The following is a 26,187-nucleotide window of genomic DNA, read 5'->3' as shown; positions in this document are numbered from 1 at the left end:
GTACCATTAAAGCCTTAAACATAAAACTAATTCCGATCTGTAAAAGGTACAAAAAGGCACATAAAATCCCAGTGCTTCTGTACTGTAAAATTCAAGTGTAACTGAGCTCAATATTTTTTTCCAAACAGCATTGGATTACTGATATTCCCACTGAGCCCAAATTGGTTTGCAGCCTATGCCAAAGCCTTCAGCAAGCACTTGTGCTAGTAGACTACAAAGTTAAAGCCTAGCTTCTGTATGCTTTTTGGGAATATCAGTTGAAATGTTTGTACTTGTCCAAAAACAAAGTTCACTTTGAAGTTCAGTCATCACCTCCACCGTACATATCAGCAAGTTTCTTGAAACGTGGGCCCCAGTCATTTAGGTAGTCATAGTCTTGCTCACCACCACTACTTGAGGAGTTAAGAGAGCTCAAAGATCCAGCAGTGGAGCCACTACCTTCATAGTCAAAGACTAGGAGGGAGTCATATGGTGGGGCTGTAGGGTCATTGTCAGCTGCTTTAAGTCCCTGAAATAAGGAGAAAAGAAGAAAGACAAAATTCTATATGTGATACAGAGAGCAAAAATGTAACAAGACTATCTCAATTCTATCACATCCACTGCAGGCTGAGAAAACCAGATTCTTGCTCTTATCCATTTCCTCAGATTTCAACTAATGAAACAGCATTCATATTTTTGAAACTTCAAAAATATAAGTAATGAGTCTTCTGTTCTTATGGTCAAGTTTCCAGCATTAGCCGATTTTGAATTTAACTGAACATATGGTTACACATCTTTAGAGAACATTATTATTACTGTTATTTCTATTGCAGTAGCAACCAAACAGGGATTAGGTGCTGTACAAACCAGTATAGACATTCCCTGAGCCAGAGAGCTCATAATCTAAGATATACAATAGGAACCATCACTTGAAGAAGAACTAAGATATGGACAGTTTATGATAACATGAACAAAACCACAAACCATTGGAGTCAGGGGTTTGAAGCGGTAAAGAAAGGAAAGATTATAGGACAGACAAGTGTGTTTGTATAGATAAATTACAACAGCGGTCTCACATGGTCCCCACCTGACCACACTGAAAGACAATAGGCCTTTGGTTAATCTGCACATGCCAGAAGACACTGGTATCTCCATAAATAAGTAATTGGGAGATATTTAACTTCACTCCTGCTCCCTAGTTTTCAGCACTCAAGTCACCTACCTCTAAGCCCCACCATGAGGAAGAGAGCATTAATACATAATGGCCTAGGCTTTATGAGTTTTACTGTGACCACACACGAGCTCTCGTGCATCACTTCACAAGTGCAAATAATAAATTTCACAAGAGATCAAAGCTACATGTACGATAAAAATCTAGACACGTGTTAATGTTTTTTTTTAATTATTACTTTCTTGTGATTGTAACCTTTGTTTCAAAGACTTCAATCTATCAGACAGCCAAAAGACAATCCATAATTTTAAAATTCCGCTTCTAAGGCTGAGCAACATAAACTAAAGAAACCCAGCACCTTGGGTGTCACCATAATTATCAATGGAGCTCGAAGGTTTGGTGAAGAAGTAGGAATAAGACAGATCTGGCAAATACAACAGCCTGGGTTTACTTTGTTGGTGGGGCTTATTTCAAGGCAGGGATAACAGACAGCTGTTGCCAATCTCATTTTGGAGGGATGACAATATTTCATTTTCTGAGGACATTTTGAAATAAATACAAAGCTGGACATGACTTATGTTTTCTTTTGTGGATGAAAGATTTCAGTTATCAACATCCTGAAGATGATTTAGAAGATCACTTCTATAGCTTGTCCTGAGGAAGTAAGTGACTTGAATTTCACTTTCAGGGGAAGGCCTGAAGGGTTTGGAGCACATCCCAGAATTCGGCTTTTAATGAGAGACTGTATTTTGGTGAAACAATTTGATGCGTTAAAGGACAGATGTCGTGGCCATCCATATCTGCCAACCAAGGAGAGAGCCAGAATGCTCCATGACTTTTACAGCAGGGCTTCTCGGCCCACAGGATACATCTTCAAATGAGCTGCAAGCAGAAGCGGATGAAGGTCTCCTACCCTAGGCCAGAACAAGTAGTGGTCCCCGTGCCAGAACCGTGGCCCCACCCCTTCTGCCTGTGGCCCTGCCTACAGCCCCACCCCATTCCACCCCTTTCCCCTGCAGCCCAGCCCCTGTTTTGCCCACAGTCCCACCCAATTCTACCCCCCCCACTGTGGCCCCAAGACCAGAGAAGCTCTGTCCCCCTGCCATGGCCTAGGGGCCGCAGCGGGGAGTGATAGTGTTGAGTGACTGCAAAGAAACTTGGGATTTAGAGGGTCATGGCGTAACCATGGGAGACCATGGTTACATGCCTGACACTTCTCCTCAGCAGCTAGTGGGTGGGGGATTAACAGAGCCATTGCTGAAAAGGACTACAGCCAAAGCACTCCTCCCTTGAAGCAAGGCAGAGTAGGGAAGGAAATCTCTCTTTCTCCCCGCTCTCTCTCCGAAACAATTCTTTCCTGGTGCTCCCCGAACCATCTTCTTACCCAGGTTTAAGCCTAAAAGCTCCGTCTGGCCTTACAGATTTTAAAACGTTAAATTAGCTCCCTTTGCTAGAATCTCAGAGATAATGAAAGGAATGGCCACAACGGCTCAACAAAGAGGGTTGAAGTCTGGAAGACAATATAAATAGAGTTACCATCTTCAGGGGTTTTCAACCCTGCAGTTTCTTCCACTGGACGTGCAGAATTTTTTCAAAGCCTTCAGCTGAAGTATCTACTTTGGCAGCCACTGTCCACAGATAAATTGTCAGCCAAACTGCTAGAAGGCTTAGTGAAGAATTTAAGAGTGAGGGCCCTGTCAAGCCTCTCACTCTTAAATTAGCACTTAAAAATTTCTCTGAGAACAGCTTCCTGACAAAACAGATTATCTGCAAGATTGAGTATTTCCTTGGAGATTATCCCTTTTCAGTAAAATTCATTCAATATGGTTTGACATGGCATGTTGTAGGTCTAATCATGTGACGTAACAGCCTATTGCATGGACATTGATTTTTCTAGAAAACACCCCGGTATCGCTAAATCAGTTAATCAGGCCACATGTCACATATGCATAGGAAAAGAAACACCAGTAAAACTATGCGCCTGATTCTCTACTGCCTTGTGTAACCATTCATAAATATGTAAAATGAGAGTACAGTGCTACCAATGTGATTTCATAGCATGTTATGCCCCCTTTGCCTGGGTGTACATGACTACACAAGGCAGCAGAGAACCTGGCTCAGGATATTTAGTTTTTGTATATTTATGATACTAATAACCTCAGCCAAGAACATTTCTAGAATTTAAATAAATGCTTTGGGTTGTACAATGTCACTGAGCTGGTAATTAGTAGCCAGCACTCCAGTCATCTTTTCGAAGTACCTAACCAGGATAATTGGTACCCTTTGTTATATTTCTTTTCTGAGTTTTCTATCCTGATAGCTGTAATAAGGACAAATGAGTCCATCATCCTAAATGTCTGTAGCTGGAGTGCAATGTCTTATCTGGTCCAACTTCAAAGCTCTAGTCTTTTTTGTTCATTTCTGCTCTTGAAACAGAAACACAATTTTACTTACTGAGCTATATATAGCTGGGTCTACATTGTTGAATGTTCTTCCTTTCAGTCAGTCCCTTAAGCTTGCTCGGGGCTACAGACTCCCATCCTTTTGGATGTAGGTAACAGGGAAGGAAGAGAAGTCCTGCTTCAGCTGAAGAGGTTATGTGGAAAGTATCAGAGCTATCTTGTAAAAGCCATTCACAATGCTGGCCTGGAGCAGAAATTCTGGAGCTATTCCTACAGTTTTCACAGTTGATCCACTCTCAGGATGGCCAGCTTGTGAGTCTGACTCTGGGATACTAGCTTAATCGGTATCTGTAAATAAAAATAGTTTTCCCATGCAACAGTAGAAGTTCTGCCAGGCACCAGCCATCTACAGCATGAAGCTAGGCTTACAGACTGAACAATCTCTTATTATTTTCAAGTTGGTACTTGGATTTTCCTGGTTCAGCATCCATTGCTGGCAGTGGATGAAATAAAACTGTTGCTGTGCCATTGAGTTTACAGGATAGAACGACAATGAAAAATTCACTGTTCCAGAGACTGTACTTGATGTGCAAACTGTTTCCTTGAGAAAAGGTTCCAAGAGGCAGCATTATGGAGATATCAACATGGTTAAACTTAAGTTGACATTTGCACTTAAAGCAAGGTTAAAAATCTCTCTATTTCATCTTCTAATGCTCCTAATTTAAACACAGTAACTCTTGGGAGGACAAGTGAATTTTCCACAATATATCCATGGCAAAATATTTACTACATTTTACAGAGGAAATTTAAAATGAGACAATTTCACCTTCCTGTTGCTGAATACAATCACCACACTAACCCAATCTGCCATCTATTTCTGTTGTCTGGTGCTATTTCTATGACTAGCTAGCTCTCCATGCCTTCCTCAGATGTGTTCATTACCAGAAGGAGTCCCTGTCTAAGGGAGCCGATAAGGTCATTTGGACTGGGCTTTCCCATCTTAAGAACCACAGGAGGTTTGCCAGATGGATAAGCTGCCTCAATAGTGGAGATGTAAACTTTACTCAGACAAATTTGGCTTCAACTTTCCCCTCTTTCTGCCCATGCCCCAGCCCCTGTTACTCAGAGGAGGCATGAAGGAGGAAGGGGAATTTGCACCCAGAGTTGACCAAGGAGGTTCAGCAACCTTATGTTTACATAAGCTAAGCACCCATAATGCTCTCATTTTATCTACTGTTACCAAATGACAGGAAAAGGTAAACTACAGAATCCTGAACAGGAATGGGGAACATTAGAGAATCAATGTTCTTGTGCTTACATTTTCATAAATTCTTGTTCTTTATCGGATCTGAGAGATGTGTTTGGTGGTGCTGGGAGGGGGACTGGGAATAAGGAAGGGAAGCCTAAGGGTTATATGAACAATTGTGACAATCTAAGAGTTGGCTTTTGAAGAGAGAGCACATTGAAGGGCTCCATCTTGCAAAGACCTTAACACCATCAACAACAATATTACTTCAAAATGAGTGGAGGGTCCTCTGCATCTCATGGGATGGGGCCTTTGGTTTGTGATTTACATTTAATTTACCTCAGGCTATGTCCTGTGTTGATTAGAAATAGATCTTTAGCCTCAAGCTCTCTACCATAATACAATTTCTTCAAGATGATTTAGTTGGTGTTGGCCCTGCTTTGAGCAGGGGGTTGGACTAGATGACCTCCTGAGGTCTCTTCCAACTCTAATATTCTATGATTCTAAGATTTCTGTTCAGGGACAGTTGACTCTTGAAAATGTACTGTTAGATTGAATAAAGCTATTGCAACGTATGCTTAATTTACACTGGTATGCAAATCCTCAAGTATTCTAAGTGTTAATAATGTTCCACTTTTTAAAAACTCAAAATAGAATGCAGAATGTCTACAGAGGATTCCTAATAACACATGACTTATCTTACCAACTTGTCTGTACACTGGACTGGAAGAAAAGGAGTTTTTTCCTTAAAATTAGAGACTCATCTATCCACTGAAACAGACAAAGCAAGCAAGTCCCCGTGGTAATTTTTGTTTATGCCCGCAAACCATATTATAACTGTAAGTCACAACTGGAATTCTTTTCTTTTTGGAAAGTGGTTATCTATTAAGCATAACTGTTTTAATATTTTCAAAATGCGTGAATGTTTTAACAGCATTGCATATTTTAACAGTTGTTTTCAACTGACAAGTCATTAGGATGGTACAGCATACTCAGCTACATATTCCTCATCAAGTTAGGTAGATTTCCTTGCGTATTACTTGAGTAATTTGGACCATCTCAAAAAAGATACATTAGAAATGGAAAACATACAGAGAAGGGCAACAAAAATGATTAAGGGGGTGGGAAATCTTCCATATGAGGAGAGATTAAAAAGACTACGACTGTTCAGCTTGGAAAAGAGATGGCTAAAGGTGATATGATAAAGGTCTATCAAATCATGACTGGTGTGGAGAAAGTTAATAAGGAAGTATTATTTACTCCTTCTCATAACACAAGAACCAGGGGTCACCCAATGAAATTAATAGGCAGCAGGTTTAAAACAAACAAAAGGAAAAATTTCTTCACACAATGCACAGTCAACCTGTGGAACTTGTTGCCAGAGGATGTTGTGAAGGCCTGAACTGTAACAGCGTTCAAAAAAAGAACTAGATAAGTTCATGGAGGATAGGTCCATTAATGACTACTAGCCAGGGTGGGCAAGGATACAACCTCATGCTCTGGATGTCCCTAGCCTTTGACTGCCAGAAGCTGGGAGTGGATGACAGGGGATGGATCACTCGATGATTGTCTATTCTGTTCCTTCCCTCTGAAGCACCTGGCATTGGCCACTGTCAGAAGACAGGATACTGGGCTGGATGGGCCATTGGTCTGATCCAGTATGGCCGTTCTTATGACTAGGAATCTATGCCCTTGCACTACCTGCATTTTTATAAGATTCTCGGAGCATACGGTAGAATGAAAGGAAGAGGCTTCTACAGCAAATGCACATTACAAAGTTCCATTCCAAAGACCTTTTTTAGGTGCTGGTAGGGACAAAAGGACTGCATTGCCAATTCTGGTAAAGACAGTTCAAGCCCTTTTGCATTCTTTGCTGCTAATTTCTCTCGCATTTCTCCAACAGCTTTTCACCTGTGACTTGGATGTGCAGAGTATCCACTCTGATGACTGTCTGCTGTCCATGGATGTAGGCACAGCTTCCTTGTAGCCACTGAGTTAGAGACCTTGTTCTTGAAGCAAATCACATTAAGGCCAATAATTTACATAAACATTGGTTGGATCTGTCCAAAATCTGAACCCAGTCAAATTCGCACCAAGCGAGAATCATTCTCTGAGGCCAATAAGCCACCAGGTTACCACAAATATATTTTCCTGAACAATGACAAGGAATCCTTTTGATCCTTAGATCCACAGTTGCTGATCCTGCAACGTCTATGATTGCTGCCACTATCTACATGGCTGGTGATGAGGGCTTCAAAGAACTCCCCACAAGGTGTCTTTTGTCTTAAAGTCTTAGTGATTTTTTGTATATAAGTCTGTGTGAGGCTACTCCTCTTCTGACTGTAGGGACCTGTGGTAGTTCATGTAAATGTATGAGATTTTTATGATTCTATTTAACATTTTAATTTTAACTGGGACTGCCCATTCGGAACCTGCCGTGTCCTCCAAGGAGGAAAGTAGGTGAAACATCTAATTTTGTTTGGTGGGAAGATATTTCTCTTTAGTTTTGGGACCTTCTTCTTGCATTTTGCTGGGTTTACTGCCTTGCAGCTGTAGTATTAAAGCACTCGGGGGAAAACCTGAGTGTATGGCTCTCCAGGTCATCACCGGATGCAGAGAGCTTGCCCTCCTCAGAAGCATGGCCATCAGGAAAAGGGAACTCTTTCGTCGTAGTTTCTCATGAGTGACTGCTGCTCTGTGCAAATGGGGGTGAGGTTGCAATACCCTGACTGGATAAAGAGCTTGCCATGGGGCCTTGGGAACCACCTGAAAAGATCTTCCTGCTTCCCAAGCTCGTTAACTTCCATTTGTGTACTTAAGGACAGACTTATGAGCATTTGGGGCTTTGCTCAATAAAATATTAAGTGTTTTGAGAACAGAAAGGGACTTCCCACTGCTGAAAAACAAATTAAAACTGAAATTATAATACAATTGTTCAGGATAAGCCAAACTTCCAACTTGTTCAACTGGCAAAACCTGAGGCAGATGCTCATGAGGGGCGTGGCTTAGTCTGAAGAGCCCCAGCAACAACACTGGACTGTCTCCAGCTTCCACAAGGAAGAGGTGTAGCTCATTGTTTATGGCTGATGCCACGTGCTAGAATGATGCCTTCAGTGACGACTGCAGAAGAAAGGTGCTGAAAACTTGAGTCTAAATGGTTTAAAAAACCCTTTTAGCATTAGAAAAGTAACTGTTATAAGGACTTCTTAAAAATAAAATGATGTGTTTCTGAAATTTATTACATATTCAAGGATCAGTCCACCAACCCTTAAGTACATAGCAGTCAATGGTACCACTTATATTTGTAGAAGTTTACTCATGTGAGTAAGGGTTTGCTGGAACAGCTCCCTACATTGCAAAGTAAAAAAAAAGCATAACAGTGAACAGGGGCGGCTCCAGGCACCAGCACACCAAGCGCGTGCCCGGGGCGGCAAGCCACGGGGGGCGGACTGCCGGTCGCCGTGGGGGCGGCAGTCAGGGAGCCTTTGGCGGAGTGCCTGCGGGAGGTCCGTCGGTCCCGCGGTTTCAGCGGCAATTCGGTGGCGGGTACGCCGAAGGCGCGGGACCAGCGGACCTCCCGCAGGCATGCCGCCGAATCTGCGTTACCTGCCGGACCTCCCGCAGGCATGCCACCGAAAGCTGCCTGACTTCCGTGCTTGGGGTGGAAAAATACATAGAGCCGCCCCTGACAGTGAAGTATAATTGTAACAGGGTAGTTGGCCCCTTAAATGGAATTGGGCCCAGCTCTCCTGTTTCAATCCAGGTGCGCCCTAGTTTGGTGTAATGTCCCTAGAAATTAGAAGTGAGAGACACCCCAAAGGCAAGGGAGAGTTTAGAATGCTGAGTCCTTAGAGAGAAAGAGAGAATCCAGAGTTCTGAGAGGAGAAAGAGCTCAGAGCTTCAGGGAGGGGAGGCCCCTAATACAGGGAGCTGTGGCGCTGGTGAAAGCGGAAGGCAGGAAGGCAGTCAGGGGGTCACCTACAAATGTCCCCAGGCCAGAGAGCCAGAGCCAGAGAGAGCAGCAGAGGGAGATGCCTGCTGGCTCTTTCAGCACGACAGCTAAAGCCAGGGGGCCAGAGAGGGTCGAGCCTGGAGAACAACTGAGGGGTCAGCCCGCTGGTATTTCTGGGCAAGTGCTGGAACCCTACCCAGGAAGGAAACAAGGGGGAAAAGCACCCCACAGTTGGCGTGAGGAGTGGTGAGAGACACCAGAAGCGTATCTGAAAGTTTAAGAGAGGCGAGAGATGCTGGAGCTGTACTGGAGAGCTGGAGTGCGGTGAGATGCCAGAGCTGTACTTAGTGTGTTGATGGACTGTTGGGCCTTGAAAGACTTGATGTTTGCACTTTGCTGGGGAATTCTGGATTATGGTTGTGGGACTTCTGAAATAAATTAACCTTGGAGAAGAGCTATTTATATGTGAAGAGCTTTTGTGGAGTTACTGGGGACTCCATCATGTGAGAGGCAAATGAGGAAGGCAGTCCAGTCATGCTGTGGCCTGCTGCAGAAGGGCACCCACCCAGGGCTGCTGTATGCCATTATGAAGGAGGATGCAGGCAGGTAATCCGCTCCTGGGCAGAAGACACCAGAAGAGGGAAATCAAGGCAGGCAACCACTTGCACAGCCAACCTGAGGCCATGAGGAGAAGGTGCCTTGAAGGTAGGCTCCCTGCCTCCATTTCCCCTTTCCATGGCCTAGCATGTCCACATTCACAATAAATCACAACTGGATAGTATAACATCATTGTACAGCACACAGAAACTATGTCACAAGAACAGCTGGATGAATAATATGTAAGAAATAATTCATATGGAGCTAGACCATCTCTAGCCCTTGTTTGGTTGTGCAAGGAAGTTAGGATCATCCCCAGAGAGGGGATGGAGACAAGGGACCCATGATGAATTTCACCTTTTTCCCCACTTGATTCCATACTGTCCTCCAGCAAATCGTGATTTTCTCAAATATTTATTAGTTGAAATGTTAGCCGTGTGACTGGTCACCTTGTCACATGGTTGGTTTCTACCCCCTGATTTGAAGAATGCTACTCTCAGAATCAGATTTCTAATGCAAATTTTGAATGTTTATTGAAATTGAATACTAATATTCTCTCAATGGTCACTTAGAAATGGAGGTCTGTGTTCATTCCTGGGAGTAATCTTGTTGCATCTAAAAAATATTCTAGCAAACACAAAAGAGGTATGAACATCACAACAGGGATTTTGTTAAAAAATATTCACAAGAGCATTTTTGCAAAATTTTCCTAGCTCCAATCAGCAGTTACCTTAAACTGTTTATTCAGGTAACAAACACTTGAGAAAATCAGAGAATATAAATGACAAGTTATTCTTTAATATTTTTTCTGCCCAAAGTAATAAGCATAAAGAACACACTGAAATGTCTAGCATTTTAAGTTCCACAAAACCAATGATTTAAATATACCCAAACATTTGGTCAATGATAATAATTTAAAAAAATGTTTGTAGGCAAATATTTATTTCATAACTGAAAATATCTTTTAAAGTAAATTCTAAATCTTCATTCACTGTCAATTATCTTTTTGTTACTTTGCAAGAATCAAAAAGGCACAGAGCCTCTTAAAAACTCTTTGACAAGGAAATTATTTAAAGCACTTACATAACATTTAATGTAGCTGCCCTACTCACTAATCTTGTTTGCTGGAACTCTTTTGGTCTTTTTAAGGCATTGAATTTCCACTATTATCTGGATTCAAAGGGTAATGTGTGAGGAAAATCAAAATGAACTTCTTCCATTATTAAATTAATCTGCATTAATAAATGAATTTAGGCTAAATTATAATTTTGTTAGTCTATTTATTACTTGGAACCCATGGTATAATCCCTCTTGGAGATATTGTGGTTAAGGCTGATAACATAGTGTGAATGCAATTAATATAAATGTTCAAAAGTTAATTGACATATCTTCCCTTTCTATTTGAATGAGTTAATTAAATTTGTCTGCACTTAAAAAGGCCATATTTATTTCTATCTACCAAGGTCATTTTAATTGTATAAGCAAGTTTAAAAAAGTTATTATGTTCCAAATGTAACAGCTATTCATGCAGAGTGCAATTAGCAACATATAAAAGCCTATCCGATCCTGCAAGGAAACTATTTTTTCTCTTTTACCTCGTTAATGAAGTCCCCGATATCCCCAGGATGAGGAGCAGCTGATCTGACTGGGTACTGCGGTTCTGCATGGATTGGTCTTTCATCAAGCCGTCTGATCCCCACAGGTTTGATGGCATCTGGTTCTATGGTATCGGGTTGCTGAAGCTGGCTTAAATCATAGTCCTGAAAAGAAGGAAACAAAGAAAATGGGTCCAGAGATTTTCCAACACTTTTTATAGGAAAATAAAATAGAAAGCACACATTCAGCAAAAGACATACCTTGCAAATCATAACATTTATTGAGAATGATTCTGTAGGTATCCTAATGGAAATTTGCCATTTACATTCATGAATAATGAATAAAACCATCATTTCTTTTATACTCCGTGTCTACCTTCGCAATACCATGTCAAATGTCTATATCCCATCAGCTTTGTAGTGCAGATCATCAATTTTCCATTGAGAAACAAAGATTTGGAGTAGCACTATTAAGCGACTAAACAATTTGCCTAGTAAATGCTGATTTACAGCATGTAGCGCAGATGCCAAATCTGACTTGTATTTTTCAAACCAAATAAATGCCAGACACCCTCATTCTGAGACATACGCAAGTGCAGAGTGCTGCAGTTTTATAATACCTTCAAAGACTGAGTTTAAGACTGCTTGCTGATTTCATGTGGCTTCCATAACAGGAAAGCTAAAGGGGGAAAATGTCATGAAAAGTACAAAGCTTCTCAGATTTGGATTTAATTCTAAGCACTTTCTGGAGATTACTCTTGGATCTGATCATTAAGTACTTGATTCTGCAGATTCAGAACTCTGGCTGGTTGATGACACTAGCATAGCATTATGAATTCCATGTCATTAGTTAAATATCTATAGATTTAAGATATAAATCCCCATCCTGGGCTGCATCTGAATAGTGCCCAGCAGCTGGATGCCAGTCCAGTCCCTGGTATATAAGTAGCATAACCTCAAGGGTGCTCTACATTATGCCAGCTGGCCACTGCCCCACGGGTCATTCCAGCAGCCAGGGGTCACCCGGCCACTCACTCCCACATTTTCTGAGACATGCCCCCTATGCTGGGACTTGGGTTGTGGGGAGTGTAGAAGCTGATGTGGTGGTCCTCTGCCATCAGAGAGCGTCCCCTGTATAGAGCGTCCTCATGGAGCTGGATCCATTGGCTTTCTGTATGCTTTGCACACTGAAGTGGGGATCAGGATCTGGCCCATGAATCTTTAGATCAGGACTATGCCATGTCTGGCTATCATCTGAATTAAATATAAAGATTGTTTTTTAAAATTATGGTCCTGAAGGTACTTTCAGAGGAAGATGTAAGGAGTTAAACCATGCCAACTGTATTTATTGGAAATGTTAAAAATCCCATAATATCATTTAACATTACTTTTCCACATAGAATTGGCCTAGTAAAGATTATCATTTATAATCGGAGCTCTCTGTATGTAGTGGGTCTCATTAAAGGCACTTCAGAAAATGTGACATAGGGTGTTTTTGAAAATGTTACTTTGTGACCCTCAGAAGATGACTAATAAAAGGGGTCGTGCAGATGGGTGGGTGGACAGGTCTCCTGATAGCAGTAAAATTTGTTTGGGAGAATTGTAACAAATTGTCATTTGCACTCTCTATCCCAAAATTTGTTACTGTTCCTCAGCTTTGGGATTGAGACCTTCTGATGGCCATAAATATGTAGTTAAAAAGGTGGAACAGCATCGATGGGCTCTGGGAATGGAATTGCATACATTTAAAATTTATTGCCTGTTTTTTAATTAGCTGGTAAACTCTTCCTCTTTAAAGTGCTCAATACACAAAACAGAATAATAAAGCTGTCTCTACTAAATAGTATGTGAGGTCAATACAATGTAAGAACTGATGAAAGGTATACAAAAGGAAGAAAGAGCTCTTCATCCTTTCCCTCTATTAAATAAAATAAGCCAAAATAGTTTAGTGACATGTCACTATCAGAAAATTCAAGTAGAAGTAAAGCAGAATTTAGATTTAAATTTTAGAAATTATGAAAAAAGACTCTAAATATACTTCCCACACCCTTAGGAAAGACAAATGTGGAAAACATCAACAGAGAGTACTCAGCATTTCATGAGGACGCACTCGAGAAAATATGGTTAATAACCAATTTAATACAACTGTGAGGCCCTCTCTGATCATTCAATTTTTATAATGATGTTTAAAAAGGCATTTTTTGAACAACAATCATACAGCAATATAATAACAAACAAGTCAGGCACAACAATTTAAATATGTTAGAGCTCTTTTTTTTTTTTTTGTAAGTTTCTAAATATTCCTGGTCTCTACAGCTATGGAGGTTACTCCCTATTGCAAGTGGGCACTACTAATGCCAAGTTTGTTTTTACACAGCCACCTAGACCTGTTGGTTCCCAGGGCTCAGTCTATGATACTTCCCTGCCTTGTTTTCCAGCTGTGGAAACTGGTCTCACAAGAATGTCATTATCAGGGACGGTATGGAACATTCACCAAGGTACATATTGTGCCTATTATCAGCATATATTATTCTCTGATATCATTAAAACATCATTAAAATCAATATCTACTATATATCTATATCTATATATATATCAGTGAGCCATGTGCAGGATCCTAACCACTCCACCAAAATAATTCTAAATTGGCCCAAAGCCACACAAGCAGCATTTCCAACCACTTGTCCAGCCTGTTGCTATAGACAGCAACGATTTACAGATTGAGAAAAGAGATGAGCTCCACACTTTGACCTGGAGTTCTGGAAACCAGACAACAGAAGTGAATTCCAGAGTGGAGAACCCGACACCAAGAACATTCTATCTAAAACCAGTTCTACTTTTTGAATGAAGGGAAATGGTAGATTTCAATATGCTTTTGGAATCAGGTAGAAACAGTGACTCAGTGCTTTTTACCCAGCCATCACAGCTTGATGTGTGCTTTCTCTCAGATATGCCGCAAGTCTCCATGACCCTGTCACCCTCTGGGGTTAACTGTTTTAGCACACACTGCTTAGGACTATCCTTGAGGACTGCTCATGAGCTTCATGTAGTGCAGAAAATGATGGCCTATCTATTTAGTAGTGCAAACAGTGTTTAGCACATACCACATGTGCTGCATGCATTGCAGTGGCTTCCTTTTTGCAATTCACAGAATTGATATTAATCTAGAAAGCTCTCTATATATAGCCCTATATAGTTTGGGTCCTGACTGTTTAAGACATTTCCTCTTTCCCTCTTTAAACATGCAGCCAAATCACTGTTTGGCCCTAGTTTACGAACATTACGAACAAGGCTGGAAGACTATCAGCAAAGACAGCAGGCAATGCCTGGCAAATCTTTCAGGGTATCTCTACACAGCCAAGGTTGACAGCCTCAGGCATGAATGGCTCGCACTAGCGCTCTAAGAATAGATCTGTAGACAGCACTTTGAAGTTGCGGCTTGGGCTGGAGCTTAGGCTCTGATGCCTATGGAGGGGGGCAGGCTTCAAAGCCTGAGTCCAATCAACACACTGTCTACTCAGCTATTTTTAGAGTTCTAGCATGAGCCCCGCAAGCCTGAGTCTGTTGACCTAGACTGAAAGATTTGCTGCCATGGGCTGTGTAGACATATCCTCAGAGGCTCTCTTTACTTACCAGCATTTTCATCTTCTGTCTAGCCCAATCTCCAGCAGCTCTCAAATTAATCCCTCCCAGGGGCTTTCACATCAGGTAGATCAAATTAACCACAATTTATGACTAGGTGTAAGAAAAGACAGTTAACTTGTTCCGTAACTGGTGTTCTTTGAGATGTGTTGCTCATGTCCATGCCATATTAGGTGTGTGTGCTCGCCACATGCACCGGTGCCGGAAGTTTTTCCCTCAGCAGCATCCGTAGGGGACCAGCTCTGGCGCCCTCTGGAGTGGTGCCCGCATGGCGCGGTATAAGGAGCACCACCAGCTCCCCCCACCCTCAGTTCCTTCTTGCTGGAACTCCAACAGTGGGGAAGGAGGGCGGGTCATGGAATGGGTATAAGCAACACATCTCGAAGAACAGTTACGGAAAAAGGTAACTGTCTTTTCTTGCTCATGTCCATTCCATATTAGGTGATTCCCAAGCAGTACCAATGGAGGCGGGTAGGATTTCACAGAAAGGTATAAAAAAATAGGGAGGATGGATCCGGGGAATAGTCTGGTGCAGTGGGGGGCAACCTGCGGCCTGCACACAGCCCATCAGAATAATCCGCTGGTGGGCCGCGAGACAGTGTTTACATTGATCGTCCACAGGCACGGCCGCCCGCAGCTACCAGTGGTCGTTGTTCACCATTCCTGGCCAATGGGAACTGTGGGAAGCGATGCAGGCTACAGGGACTTGCTGGCCACCACCTACCGCAGCTCCCATTGGCCGGGAATGGCGAACCGCGACCACTGGGAGGTGCGGACGGTCAATGTAAACACTGTCTCGCGGCCCACCAGCAGATTATTCTGATGGGCCGCGTGCAGGCCGCAGGTTGCCCACCACTGGTCTGGTAGGTTGCCTTTGGGCGCACCTTCAAAATGATCGCTTGGCCCCCTGCTTGTTTCGGGTTGAACCCGACTGAGCAGAGGGTGGAGGAGCATGGTTTGGACGGCGTTTATAGTCCTTGGCTTTCTTGTGAGGCAGGTCCTGATGAGTTTGGCTCTCTTGGCCCTGAGGCTGCTTCGGTTTGAACTGCTTATGTGTCTGGCCTGGGACATAAAGCTGCAGAGTTTTCAGGGTGGTTCGGGAGTCCTTTAAACCATGCAGCTTGTTGTCTGTCTGTTCTGCAAACAGGGCCTGGCTGTCGAAGGGAAGGTCCTGTATCGACTCCTGAGCCTTGCTGGATAAGCCTGAGAGGAGCAGACGGGGAGCCTGCTGCATGGAGATGGCGGAGCCCATGGAATGGGTGGCAGAGTCCGCTGTGTCAGACGCTGCCTGGAGGGCCGCCCTGTCCGTGGCCGTGCCTTCACCGAGGATCGCTCGGAATTCCTTCCAGGATCCTTCAGGAAGGGAACCCTCGAACTTGGCCATGGCCTGCCACATGTTAAAGTCAGAGCGGCCCAGGAGGGCCTGGTGGTTGGCCACTCTCAATTGCAGGCTGGAAGATGAATAAACTTTGCGTCCAAAAAGATCCAGGCTCTTTGAGTCTTTGTTTTTGGGGGTAGCACATGCCCCGTCCCCAGGCTGAGTTCCGTTCGGAACTCACGAAGACTCTAAACTACTACTAAGGGTAACTAATTCAACTACTAACTATATATAACTAAATTACAGGTTATGCAAGTTCACAAGAACGGAGAACAGGTAACACTAGTTGAAGCAGCAGACATTCCAGCACCGTCACTGGTGGCAAGAAGGAACTGAGGGTGGGGGGAGCTGGCAGCACCCCTTATTCCGCACCATGCGGGTGCCACTCCAGAGGGCGCCAGAGCCGGTCCCCTACGGCTACTGTTGAGGGAAAAAATTCCAGCACCAGTGCATGTGGCGAGCACACACACCTAATATGGAATGAACATGAGCAAGCACTAGAAGAAGAACCAGCAGGACTAGAACCTGGGATGTTCTAGGCCAGTGATACTTCTGCATTGCCATTGGAAGCTTGGGCTGGGTTTACACTGGAGGACCCTGTGAAGCTAGGCTCTTCAGGAAGTACCGCTCTGCATGGCCTGATTGGTAGCCCCTCACAGCCCACTAGTTGGCTTATGCTGGTATACTGGGAAGCCATCATGGGGAGCTGTCTGAGCAACAATTCAGACTGCCTGCTTGCTTCTGCTCTAGACCTTTCTTTGCTATACACCCTAGACTCTGGCTTCTGACCCTAGTTTGTCCCTAACTCTGCTATTTGCTGCCTATAACTTGGGGCCTGACACTAACTTCCTGGTATCCTGACCTAACATGACGCTGCTACTCATCTCCTGACTGCAATTTAGTAGCTGACCGGTGCACACAAGCCACCCACAGCCCAGCCCTGACACTAGGCAGCTCTTGCACTAGATCAGATACAAAAAGCTATATCTCCTTCCCAGCAATCTCCCAGGTCAGGCTCATTGCAGTACCTCTTTGGAAGAAGCTGTGCCAGTATTGTGCAAACCAAATTATCAAACCAGATCTCCATAATATAATCCTAAATGATTACATTATACGATCAACTTGAAAAAAGTATTACCTTTTAGTAGGAAATATTTTGCCTATTATTACTGCTAAATACTGAAATAAGTTTACTAAATATATAATTTCTCACTATTTTTCAGTTTGTTCTCCGGGTGCATTTGGTGGCACTTTGTATATTCTCACTGTCTTATAGATATATGAGACAGGAAGCTCACGTTGCCTTTGGTATTGTTTCTCAGCCCTTGTAAAGACCCTTGTAAACATTATCACTGAAGCAGAAAAATCTTAATTTTTTCCCTTTCCTTTTTTAAAGAAAGGTATAAAGAAAAAAAATCTGGACATATTATTGAAAGGGTGAGCTAACAGAAACCTGAGATTTTTTAATTAGGCAATGTAAAAAAAATAAAGTTGACAATATCCCTTTAAATCATGGATGGTGGTGACTTTGCAATGGACAGCTCTGAGGGGAGATGTGGGTCACTGTTAGAGCCTGCCTTGCATTCCTGAACCCAGACACCAGATGAGACAGGAATTAAATGTCAACAAATCGGCCAAGCCCTAGAAATTAACCACTTCCTAACTAGGAGGTGAGTAACAGGGTCCAAAACCCCAAAGTTGATTCCTTTCTGGATCTCCAGCTCCACAGCACCTGGAAGCACATACCAAATTTCTCAACTACCAGAATAAGATAAAAATGCCATTTTACAATCCCCACAAATCACTCATCCAAGAGTAGACCCCACTCCAAACAGAGAGGTTCCTCCCCTATCCTCTTGACATGTGCCTAAACAACTTCCTCCTGACACTACAGGGCAGTTGTCACCCACCAGTCCTTACTCCTAAATTGAAAACCTCTCCCCTTTCATGGTGTAAGATAGCTGTAATCCAATCTCAACCTTCCTTCCAAAGACCTAGGTCAGTGAGTACCAAAAACCTGACTGTAGGAAACTGGGGAAGCCCCCCTGGATATGCTCACTTGTCTCCAAAGGGGTAAGTAAACATATACAAATAAAAAAAGCTTCAACTTCTCCCACAGCAACAAAACACTCTCCCTCAGCAGTTCAATTACATGAAGACAGTAGTCTTCTCAGCAGTCTACGAGAGTGCTGTCACTGTAATTTCTCCCTGGCTAATGTCTTCATTACAAATACCACCGAGGGACAGGAGACTGGGTTGGGGGTGCATCCAACTGAAGGCTCTTTCCCATCTTGGCAATGAAGGGAAGAGAAAGGAGCAACTCACTACTGAGCAGGTGAAACTTCCCTTTTTATAACAGCACTGTGGGATGAGGTCTTGATCACTAATTGGGGGCAGGAAAGGTGATTATAAAAAGCAACTGTCTCTCTCACCATTGGGTCTCTGCAGAATCCCAGCAGGAGATGAGGAGACAGACCAGGAATCAGGTGCTCAGTGGCCACTACACGGATGCTTTGAGCCCCTCCAATGTATTTTGTTTTGGACAGCGGGCAGACCTTTTTCTGGACTAGATACATCTCATGTATGTGCTGTATTCCAGAACAGCTGTATGATCCCAGAAGCCCACCTATATTTTAAATTTAATAGGTCCTTAAATCAGGGAAGTATGGTAAACTAAATTAAAGACGTATCTAGAAATACTCATTTGATGGTTACTAGAGTCTGTAATGCTATCATTATGAAGGGGAAAAGCATGTACAATGCACATATAGTTTCTCTGTCTCACAACTGTCTGACAACTATCTCTGACTGATAACTGAATGAAAAATGTTTGAAAGTGGTTCAGTTTAACAAATGGCGCTGTCTGCAGTGAATATTATCAAGAACAATCTCTTATGTAATTTCAAGGACCAACAACTGACCTTCTAATAAGTATGTGACACCGCTGCAAGTGGGAAAGAAAACTAATTATGCCAAGGAATATATAACTGGAAACTGGGTTTCAGCAAGTGCATCAGGAATACAATACAAAGTACTTTTATGCAACATCCTTCATACTAAGCATCTCAAAATGATTTACAGATAGGAGAAATTTTACAATTCATAAAAAACCCCAAAACAGATGTATTTGAAGGGAATCCAATTACAATGTATCAGTTCTCCTGAGTAAAACTTAAAGATTGGACTGCTGCCATGCATATTTAAATTATACAGATAGGCACACATTATATAGGTTATAGTATTAAGCAAAGTATAAGGTTACATTCCCAAGTATTCAGGTGCATCCCAAATTTAATGTGTGAAAGCTGACACAGTTGCATTGATTGGGGCAAAGCAAGTATTTGATACAGCTGTGCAATCCAAATTGGAACAAAACAAAATAATAGGAAATATTTTGATATGCTCAGTACATGAAAGCTGTTAAGAGTTTGGAAGATTGTAGCTCTGAAATTGGCCAAATTATGCCTTATCCTGTCTACATGTCTTGGAGTGAAAGAGGGAACAAGTCTAGCAGCTGAGGGGGAGGTTGTACAATTCAGTAGGATGGAGCCATTATCCTCTCTTCCCCCAGTATATACCTACAGGGGAATGTCTCCGTGAGTGCAAGCTACATCTTTGCAACAAGTGTAGCAAGAGGCACTGTGCTGGGACCTCTGGAAGTATGCTCATAGTCAGACCAAACGTCCATCTAGCCCAATATCCTGTCTTCCAACAGTGACCAAAGCCAGGTGCTCCACAGGGAATGAACCGAACACCTAATCATTAGTGATCCATCCCCTGTTGCCCATTCCCAGCTTCTGATAATCAGGGGCTAGGGACATCATTAACATGCCACAGTTAACATGCATCCTTCTACACTACTCCAGAGAAGAAGGTGCTTCTCGTGCCACAAAGTTCCACCATGCATACATCTAAAATTTAATTTAATCTAATTAGAGAAATGCACAGCAAAACACTGGCACCTTTCAAGATTAAGTTTCCTCAAAGAGGATTTTTATATACCATGTTTTTTCTTAATGTGGAAGCAATGTCATGGCTTTGAGAGCAACCGAAGGTAATTTTAAAAAATGCTAAAAGGCAATGCCTGTTGTGTTTGATTGTGGCTAGAAGCTTCTAAAAATGGGTAGGTAAACCTGACAGAGTATTACTAGTATCTTCAGACTGGGTAGTGTCCCTTCTGTCTGAATTGCAGGTTTGTGCAGACTCCCGATGAACAGGGCAGCTATGACCTACTCTTCCTGTTCTGGACCAGCTGTTCTGGTTGTATTTGAATGTTAAGATATTTACTTAAATCATTATCAAGAGTTTAACAGATTTTTTTTGTGATACAGTGAATTATACTGTGTGTAATTAGAGAACTGGATCTGGTCTACATGAATATGTATCATAACTGCACAAGCCAGATTCTCAATCAAGTGAATGGGCTAGCAACCTCTGTAAAAATACAAAACAGTGCACAAGTAGGGCAATTTTTTCAAGATAATGCTCAGATCCATGAATAAACTCATAAGAGTTCAAATAGGACCGTCCACAATTCCCGTGACTGTGTGCATAAACTGCATGACTGCATACACAAATGTCTAGTTGGCCACCTAACTAGCTATTTTCATATACAATTACCCAAGCTGCATACACAGCCAAAGTAATTGTGTGTGGAATCACAGCTGCCTTTTATTTTAAATGTAGGACTTTTAGAAATTATACCCAGACACTCCATATTGCAATTTGACTTGACCAATCTCTAAGGCTCAGACCCATTCACTAGAAGAACTATCAATTTCAGCAGAATTTATCTGCTGTTGCACCCACTTAGCTTAAGTTACCTCTTAAATAATATTAAAACACCCCCAAACCCTAACCTGGGAGGCAGTTTACACTGAAAATATTGGCCCCGATCCTACAAGGTGCACTTTGCAGGCTGAATCCTAGACTGGCTCAAGTCTACAGGTTCCAGGGAATGCAGTGATCTACATAGGTGGTGCAGTTTTGCAGGAGTGCTGCTATTTATGAAAAGCCATATCTGCACCAATAGTGGATGGCTTTTTTTATTTGCCATTCACTTTTCTGTTACTTTCTGCTGCTTTGGTTTTTCCCATTCGTTTTTATTATCAATCTATCTGGAGCACTACAGCTTTATAATTTCCTAAGATAACCAAGGAACCAGCTATCGTTTTTTATTAATAAAAAGTGAAAGTTAAGCCCAAAGCTGCAAATAAAGCTCTATACAAGGCCCCAGATTCTAGATAGGATAAAATATATTGCAATGATTTTTGTAATGGAATTAAGAAAACATTACCTTTTATATAATGAGGTAATGGTTTACAAAGGAATGAAAATAATTCTTGCACATGAGCATTGTATGTAATCATTCAGAAAACAAAGTCAAATTTTTGAATACGCAAATTTGATCCCAGTAGGAATTTCCTTTTAATGATAATAATGAAGATGCCTACTGGTTTACAACAGTTAGTTTATTCATTATCATTAAGAACTCGATATAAAATGAATGGCAATCTTATATAACACAAAACAAAGGTTAAATGATGAAGGAAAATGAACTGATAAGCCCTTTTAAGTCACTTGTCTGATAGGAAGGTGAAAATAAAACATGATAGTAGGAGTTTACACTTTGATAGGGTAAATGAGCAATATCTTAATATATACAAGAAAAATACCAGTAGGGTCCACAGCACAAAACTGATCAGGTCTTAAGATCTAGATATCTATGAAGAGATTACTTAAAATTGCCGTAAGTACATTTTCTTTTGGAATATTAAAGGGGAGAGCAGAAAGAGTCAAAGGCTGGCTGGATAAACTCAGAGGGCTACTCAAATATAAAGCATATTTCACTACTTAAGTGCTGGAACAAGTTTGTTCTTCTAATTATCAGGAATTATAAATAAGCTTGATCATTCTGTAACATGCCAAATACTTTATGTGCAATTTGGAAATCAGATCCATTCCTGCACAAGTCCATTCTGTTTTTATTTTTAATCTTCTGATTATCACCTCTAAAATAACTACTACTAAGTATAATAATGCTAGTGAATGATTTCTGTCTCTCTCTCATACACAAAATAATTCTTATAATCAAAGTGACAAACATCTGAGCTGTAGGCTTTCTGAATAGTTTTTGAATAAGAGTGTCTCTTGTAGAGAACTAAGATCTTAAGGGAAAATATACTCAGAAAAATCTTAACATTGATTTAGAAACTCTTGGAATGAAGAGGGTTGTAGGCAAGATAAAAATATAAGTCTAAAACAATAGGTCCAAATCCTGCAACACATATGATGAGTAGCACTTACTCACTTGAGCAGTCCTACTGACTTCAATGGACCAACTGCATAAATGCTATTCAACAGGGGTAAGGATTGCAGAATTGGTCTCAGAGTTAATAGGGGATTTGAGTATCAATGTATGTAACTTACTAAAGAAAAATTGTTATATAACCTAAAACAATGAGAAAAAAAGGGAACGTTCTTGGTCAACATTTACTTTGACATCCAAGTCAAACATCCCAGCGGCTCCATGTAAATCACATCAGTGTCCTGATTTATTTTTTAAAATGAATTACTGATGTTCATTGGTTGTGAAAGCTATATATATCAACTGTGTTGCACGCATGTGCTAAGTGCATTAACACTGAGTCAACATAAGGTTTTGATATTTAGAGCTGACTGTAGTGGTTACAAATTGAGTGCACATCATGTCAAGGGACAGCATTATAGTGTCAGTCATTTGTCTATTACACCTATCACATTTACTAACAATGGCAACCTCAAAGTCATGTAATCCGTTGATAATCAGTGCTGTCATTGGTGACTACAGAACTTGTCTAAAGCCTAAACTAGATATGTAAATTCAGGAGATAAGTATCAGATAATATTCAGATTGCGACGATTTTCTTTCCCTATAAAAATGTTGGGCTAGATCCTCAGCTTTTGAAGTCAACAGAACTATGCCAATATACACCAGCTGACAATCTCACTTGTTGTCTTGTACTCAATTGACCGTATCAACAAACATTGGAAAATAAACAACTCCCCTCCCCCCTAGCCTCCTCCGAGAGTCAACAGCTGTCTTCAGTACTTAGGAGACGCTTTCTACCCATCTTAAATGGAACATCACCTCTTTACCCCGGGCAGTCTCTCTTGCCAATCTAAATGTATTTGCCTATGATACAGTGGTGGTATTGTCTGACATCAGAAGGATGTATCTGTTGATGTGCTGGCCATGGTAACCTTCTCTAGCCCTCTGCCTACCACAGGACAAGTCAGCGCTGAAGGGACAGAAATCATGCCCCTCGCCAGTGCTGGGACATAGGGAGAAAGTGCAATACAAGCAGAATCTGTAATACAGTTTGTAATACAAGGCTATCGCTGCCTCGCTTTTAAAAATCAGAATGACGAAATATTGCCACAGAAACATCACTATTATGTACAAGGTATAAAACTGAAAATAACATGATGCTGCCCTCAATGCTAATCTGAAAGAGATTTCTATTAACTAGAGAAAGAACCAATGTTTGGTTTGTATTCAAATACTGCCAGTCACATCCCATCCCATCAAATACCATTGTAAAAATCTCAAACATCAAATAGCATAAGGTATTCATTCACATGACTTGTGAATGAGAGCAGTAACTGGGCAGAACATCCAAAGGCAGCCAGTCATGCCATTGGTTACTGAAAACTCCATTTTGATTCCTTGTAGGAAGACCGTGAGAGAGAAGATGACACACGTCTTTCAGGAATTTTGCAAAGTTTGCAATAACAGCTCAGAAAAAAAATGACTGCATGACTGGTAATAAAAGAACATCTCACAGTAATTCAATTTCAGATTGCATTACAACAACTATTTAATGAATTAATTGACATTTCTATGGCACTGATCACCATATCTAAGCACTAAGATGAACCACATGTAATTCAAGTGCCCCAAGGTACATGAGGGAAAAATAAAAAAATGTCACACGCATCATTAACTAGCTGTTCAAAAAAGTATACAGCTTAAACAATTTTTAAATGACTGGGATGCAAAAATAAATAAAGTGTTAAAAAGCCATTGGCTGGGGAAACATCTATTGCTGTAAAACTATGCAGTGCTTTCATTGAGCTGTGACAGAAACTTTGAACATGGAACCTTATTCAGCTGTGGAAGATAAGATTTGGTTTGATTCCTCAGTGTTCTGGAGTCATATTATTGCTTTCCACCAAAGTTTTTTGCTCAGTCAATCCTGACATTTTTGGCCTAAAGTTAATATTGATAAAAAGCATTTTCTCTGTCATTCACTGGTCACTTGTGGATGTGGGGTAACAATACAATTTTTCCTTGGTTTAATTTCACACTGGATTGACCTTGATCATACTAAAAGGGCAGCAGTTTTCTCTAGGAGGCCTTATTTTGAAAAGAGACTAGAACTGCAATTTCAATTGCTATTCTGAAAGTGCTGGAAATATGGGAGCTAGCAGAAGAAAGCTCTCATACTATCATTTATAGCAAAGGCACAAACATTAAGAAATGGCTAATGGCTAACGTCTATCGTTTACAATGTTGTATAGGTAACTCTGCATCTGCAATACCTTGCTATGCCCAGTGCCTGTGGCAGATATGACTGCTACTTGCAGGGAACTTGTTGGGACATTTCAAACATGCATTTCCGATATCTACATTTTGCATTACACTGTACAAAAAGAACTACAAATGCCTATTACCCAGTTAAACTCAGTTGGAACTCTAGATTTTACATGGTAAAATGTCTTATTGGATCCCTTCCTTTCCCCACTCCCCTGAAGCCCCTCCCCCCCTCAGTATTTGAGTGTACATTTTGGTTAAGAACCTAACACTACTCAATAGAACTTTGCAGTGACAGGGCTTTGTGTATGAGTCACATGAGGTATTAACCCCCAGGTTTATCTTCAGGTGGTGTCCATGGGGTCATGCCCAGGGCCGGCTCTAGCCACCAGCATCCCAAGCATGTGCTTGGGACAGCACTTTTCAAGGGGCGGCATTCTGGCCCTTTTAGGGCGGCATGGCACTCCGGCCCTTTTTTTTTTTTTTTTTTTCCCCTTGGGGCAGCAAAAAACCTGGAGCCGGCCCTGGTCATGCCCCAAATCCCTCAATTTTATAAAGATATCCCTCAGCATTCTTGTTTGCAGGTATGAACCTTGACTCAATGGGAGACAAGGAGACTCTCCCTCCCTTCCCAGCTGTTATCATTTGCATCTCCTTCTTCTACCACATGTTCAGTACTCAACACTGGTAAGAAAGCTCCATCTATGGAGGGTATGCACATTCACCAGAAATATGTCTACCTGTCCCAGCATCCTGGTATTCCAATGATGGTGCTTCCAGAGGTGGAGGGGAGGTGGATGCATCCAGTGCCAACTTGTAAACATATCACAGAGCAGCATTCTCCTTTGGGGATTGAACACCCAACACCCTTTTCCTTGATACCCAATTGAAATGTAAAGGGTTTCTAATCTGCTGCTCCAGCATTGGCCAATCTCTGAATAGCTAGTATTTACAAAGGACTTTTCATCCACAAGAACCCCAAAGAGTTTTACTGACTTTAAAATATAGGAAGCATTCACTTACCACTGAAATACAGTGATGTTCAGAGTGGAATGCATTAGCCATTCTGCACTAGTGACTACACAACAGTATTTTAGAGAGGTAGTGAAGAATAACATTTAAAAATTGAAATGACAGGGTTATTTTAATTTTCTTTTAAATGTAATTACCCAAGTTGGAATTTGGCCAGAATGTGAAGGGAAGCTTAATGCCTATAAGTGGACAAGATACTGGTTTTGTATTTTATGTAAAAGGCAGGAGTTGGACACCTGTAAAACTGATGGGACCTCACTGGAAAACAGTGCCTGCTTTCAGGATTCTATCTATTACTCAGCATATGTATAATTAATTGCAAGAACTGGCTATGTTATATAATGTGGTAATGGAAAAGAAAATTTATTGCACCTTCAGGTCTAAACCCACATATTAGAAGCACTAACCACATTTCTCACCTGGTCTTCTTCTCCACCACCTTCTTCATCGTATTTCAGAATATTGTCCCTTACGTCATCTTCTGGATCGATCAACAGCTGTTTGGCCTGACGCTCCTTATCACGGCGTTTCATCCATACTACAAACATCAAAACTAGAACTAGATTGGAAAGGGGGAAGACCAGAAACAAAAACATTACTACTCTCCACATTATACTA

At 41.6% G+C, this 26,187-nt stretch overlaps 1 protein-coding gene across 1 annotated transcript in view; it reads right to left on the bottom strand.

The window, feature by feature from the left end:
• Positions 1-301: 301 nt before the first annotated feature.
• CDH2 (cadherin 2) overlaps positions 302-26,187 on the bottom strand; it is a 199,117-nt gene continuing 173,231 nt past the window's right edge. The window contains exons 15-17 of the mRNA XM_065398312.1: positions 25,989-26,128; positions 10,943-11,107; positions 302-508 (exon numbers count right to left, since the gene is read on the bottom strand). Coding sequence (XP_065254384.1) covers positions 302-508; positions 10,943-11,107; positions 25,989-26,128 — 512 coding nt within the window. The remainder of the gene's footprint in view (positions 509-10,942; positions 11,108-25,988; positions 26,129-26,187) is intronic.

This window comes from Emys orbicularis, chromosome 2 (genome assembly GCF_028017835.1).
Source record: "Emys orbicularis isolate rEmyOrb1 chromosome 2, rEmyOrb1.hap1, whole genome shotgun sequence".
Lineage (NCBI taxonomy): Eukaryota > Metazoa > Chordata > Testudines > Emydidae > Emys > Emys orbicularis.
Note: the sequence above shows the minus strand (reverse complement) of the source record. Positions and strands in the feature narration are given on the sequence as shown.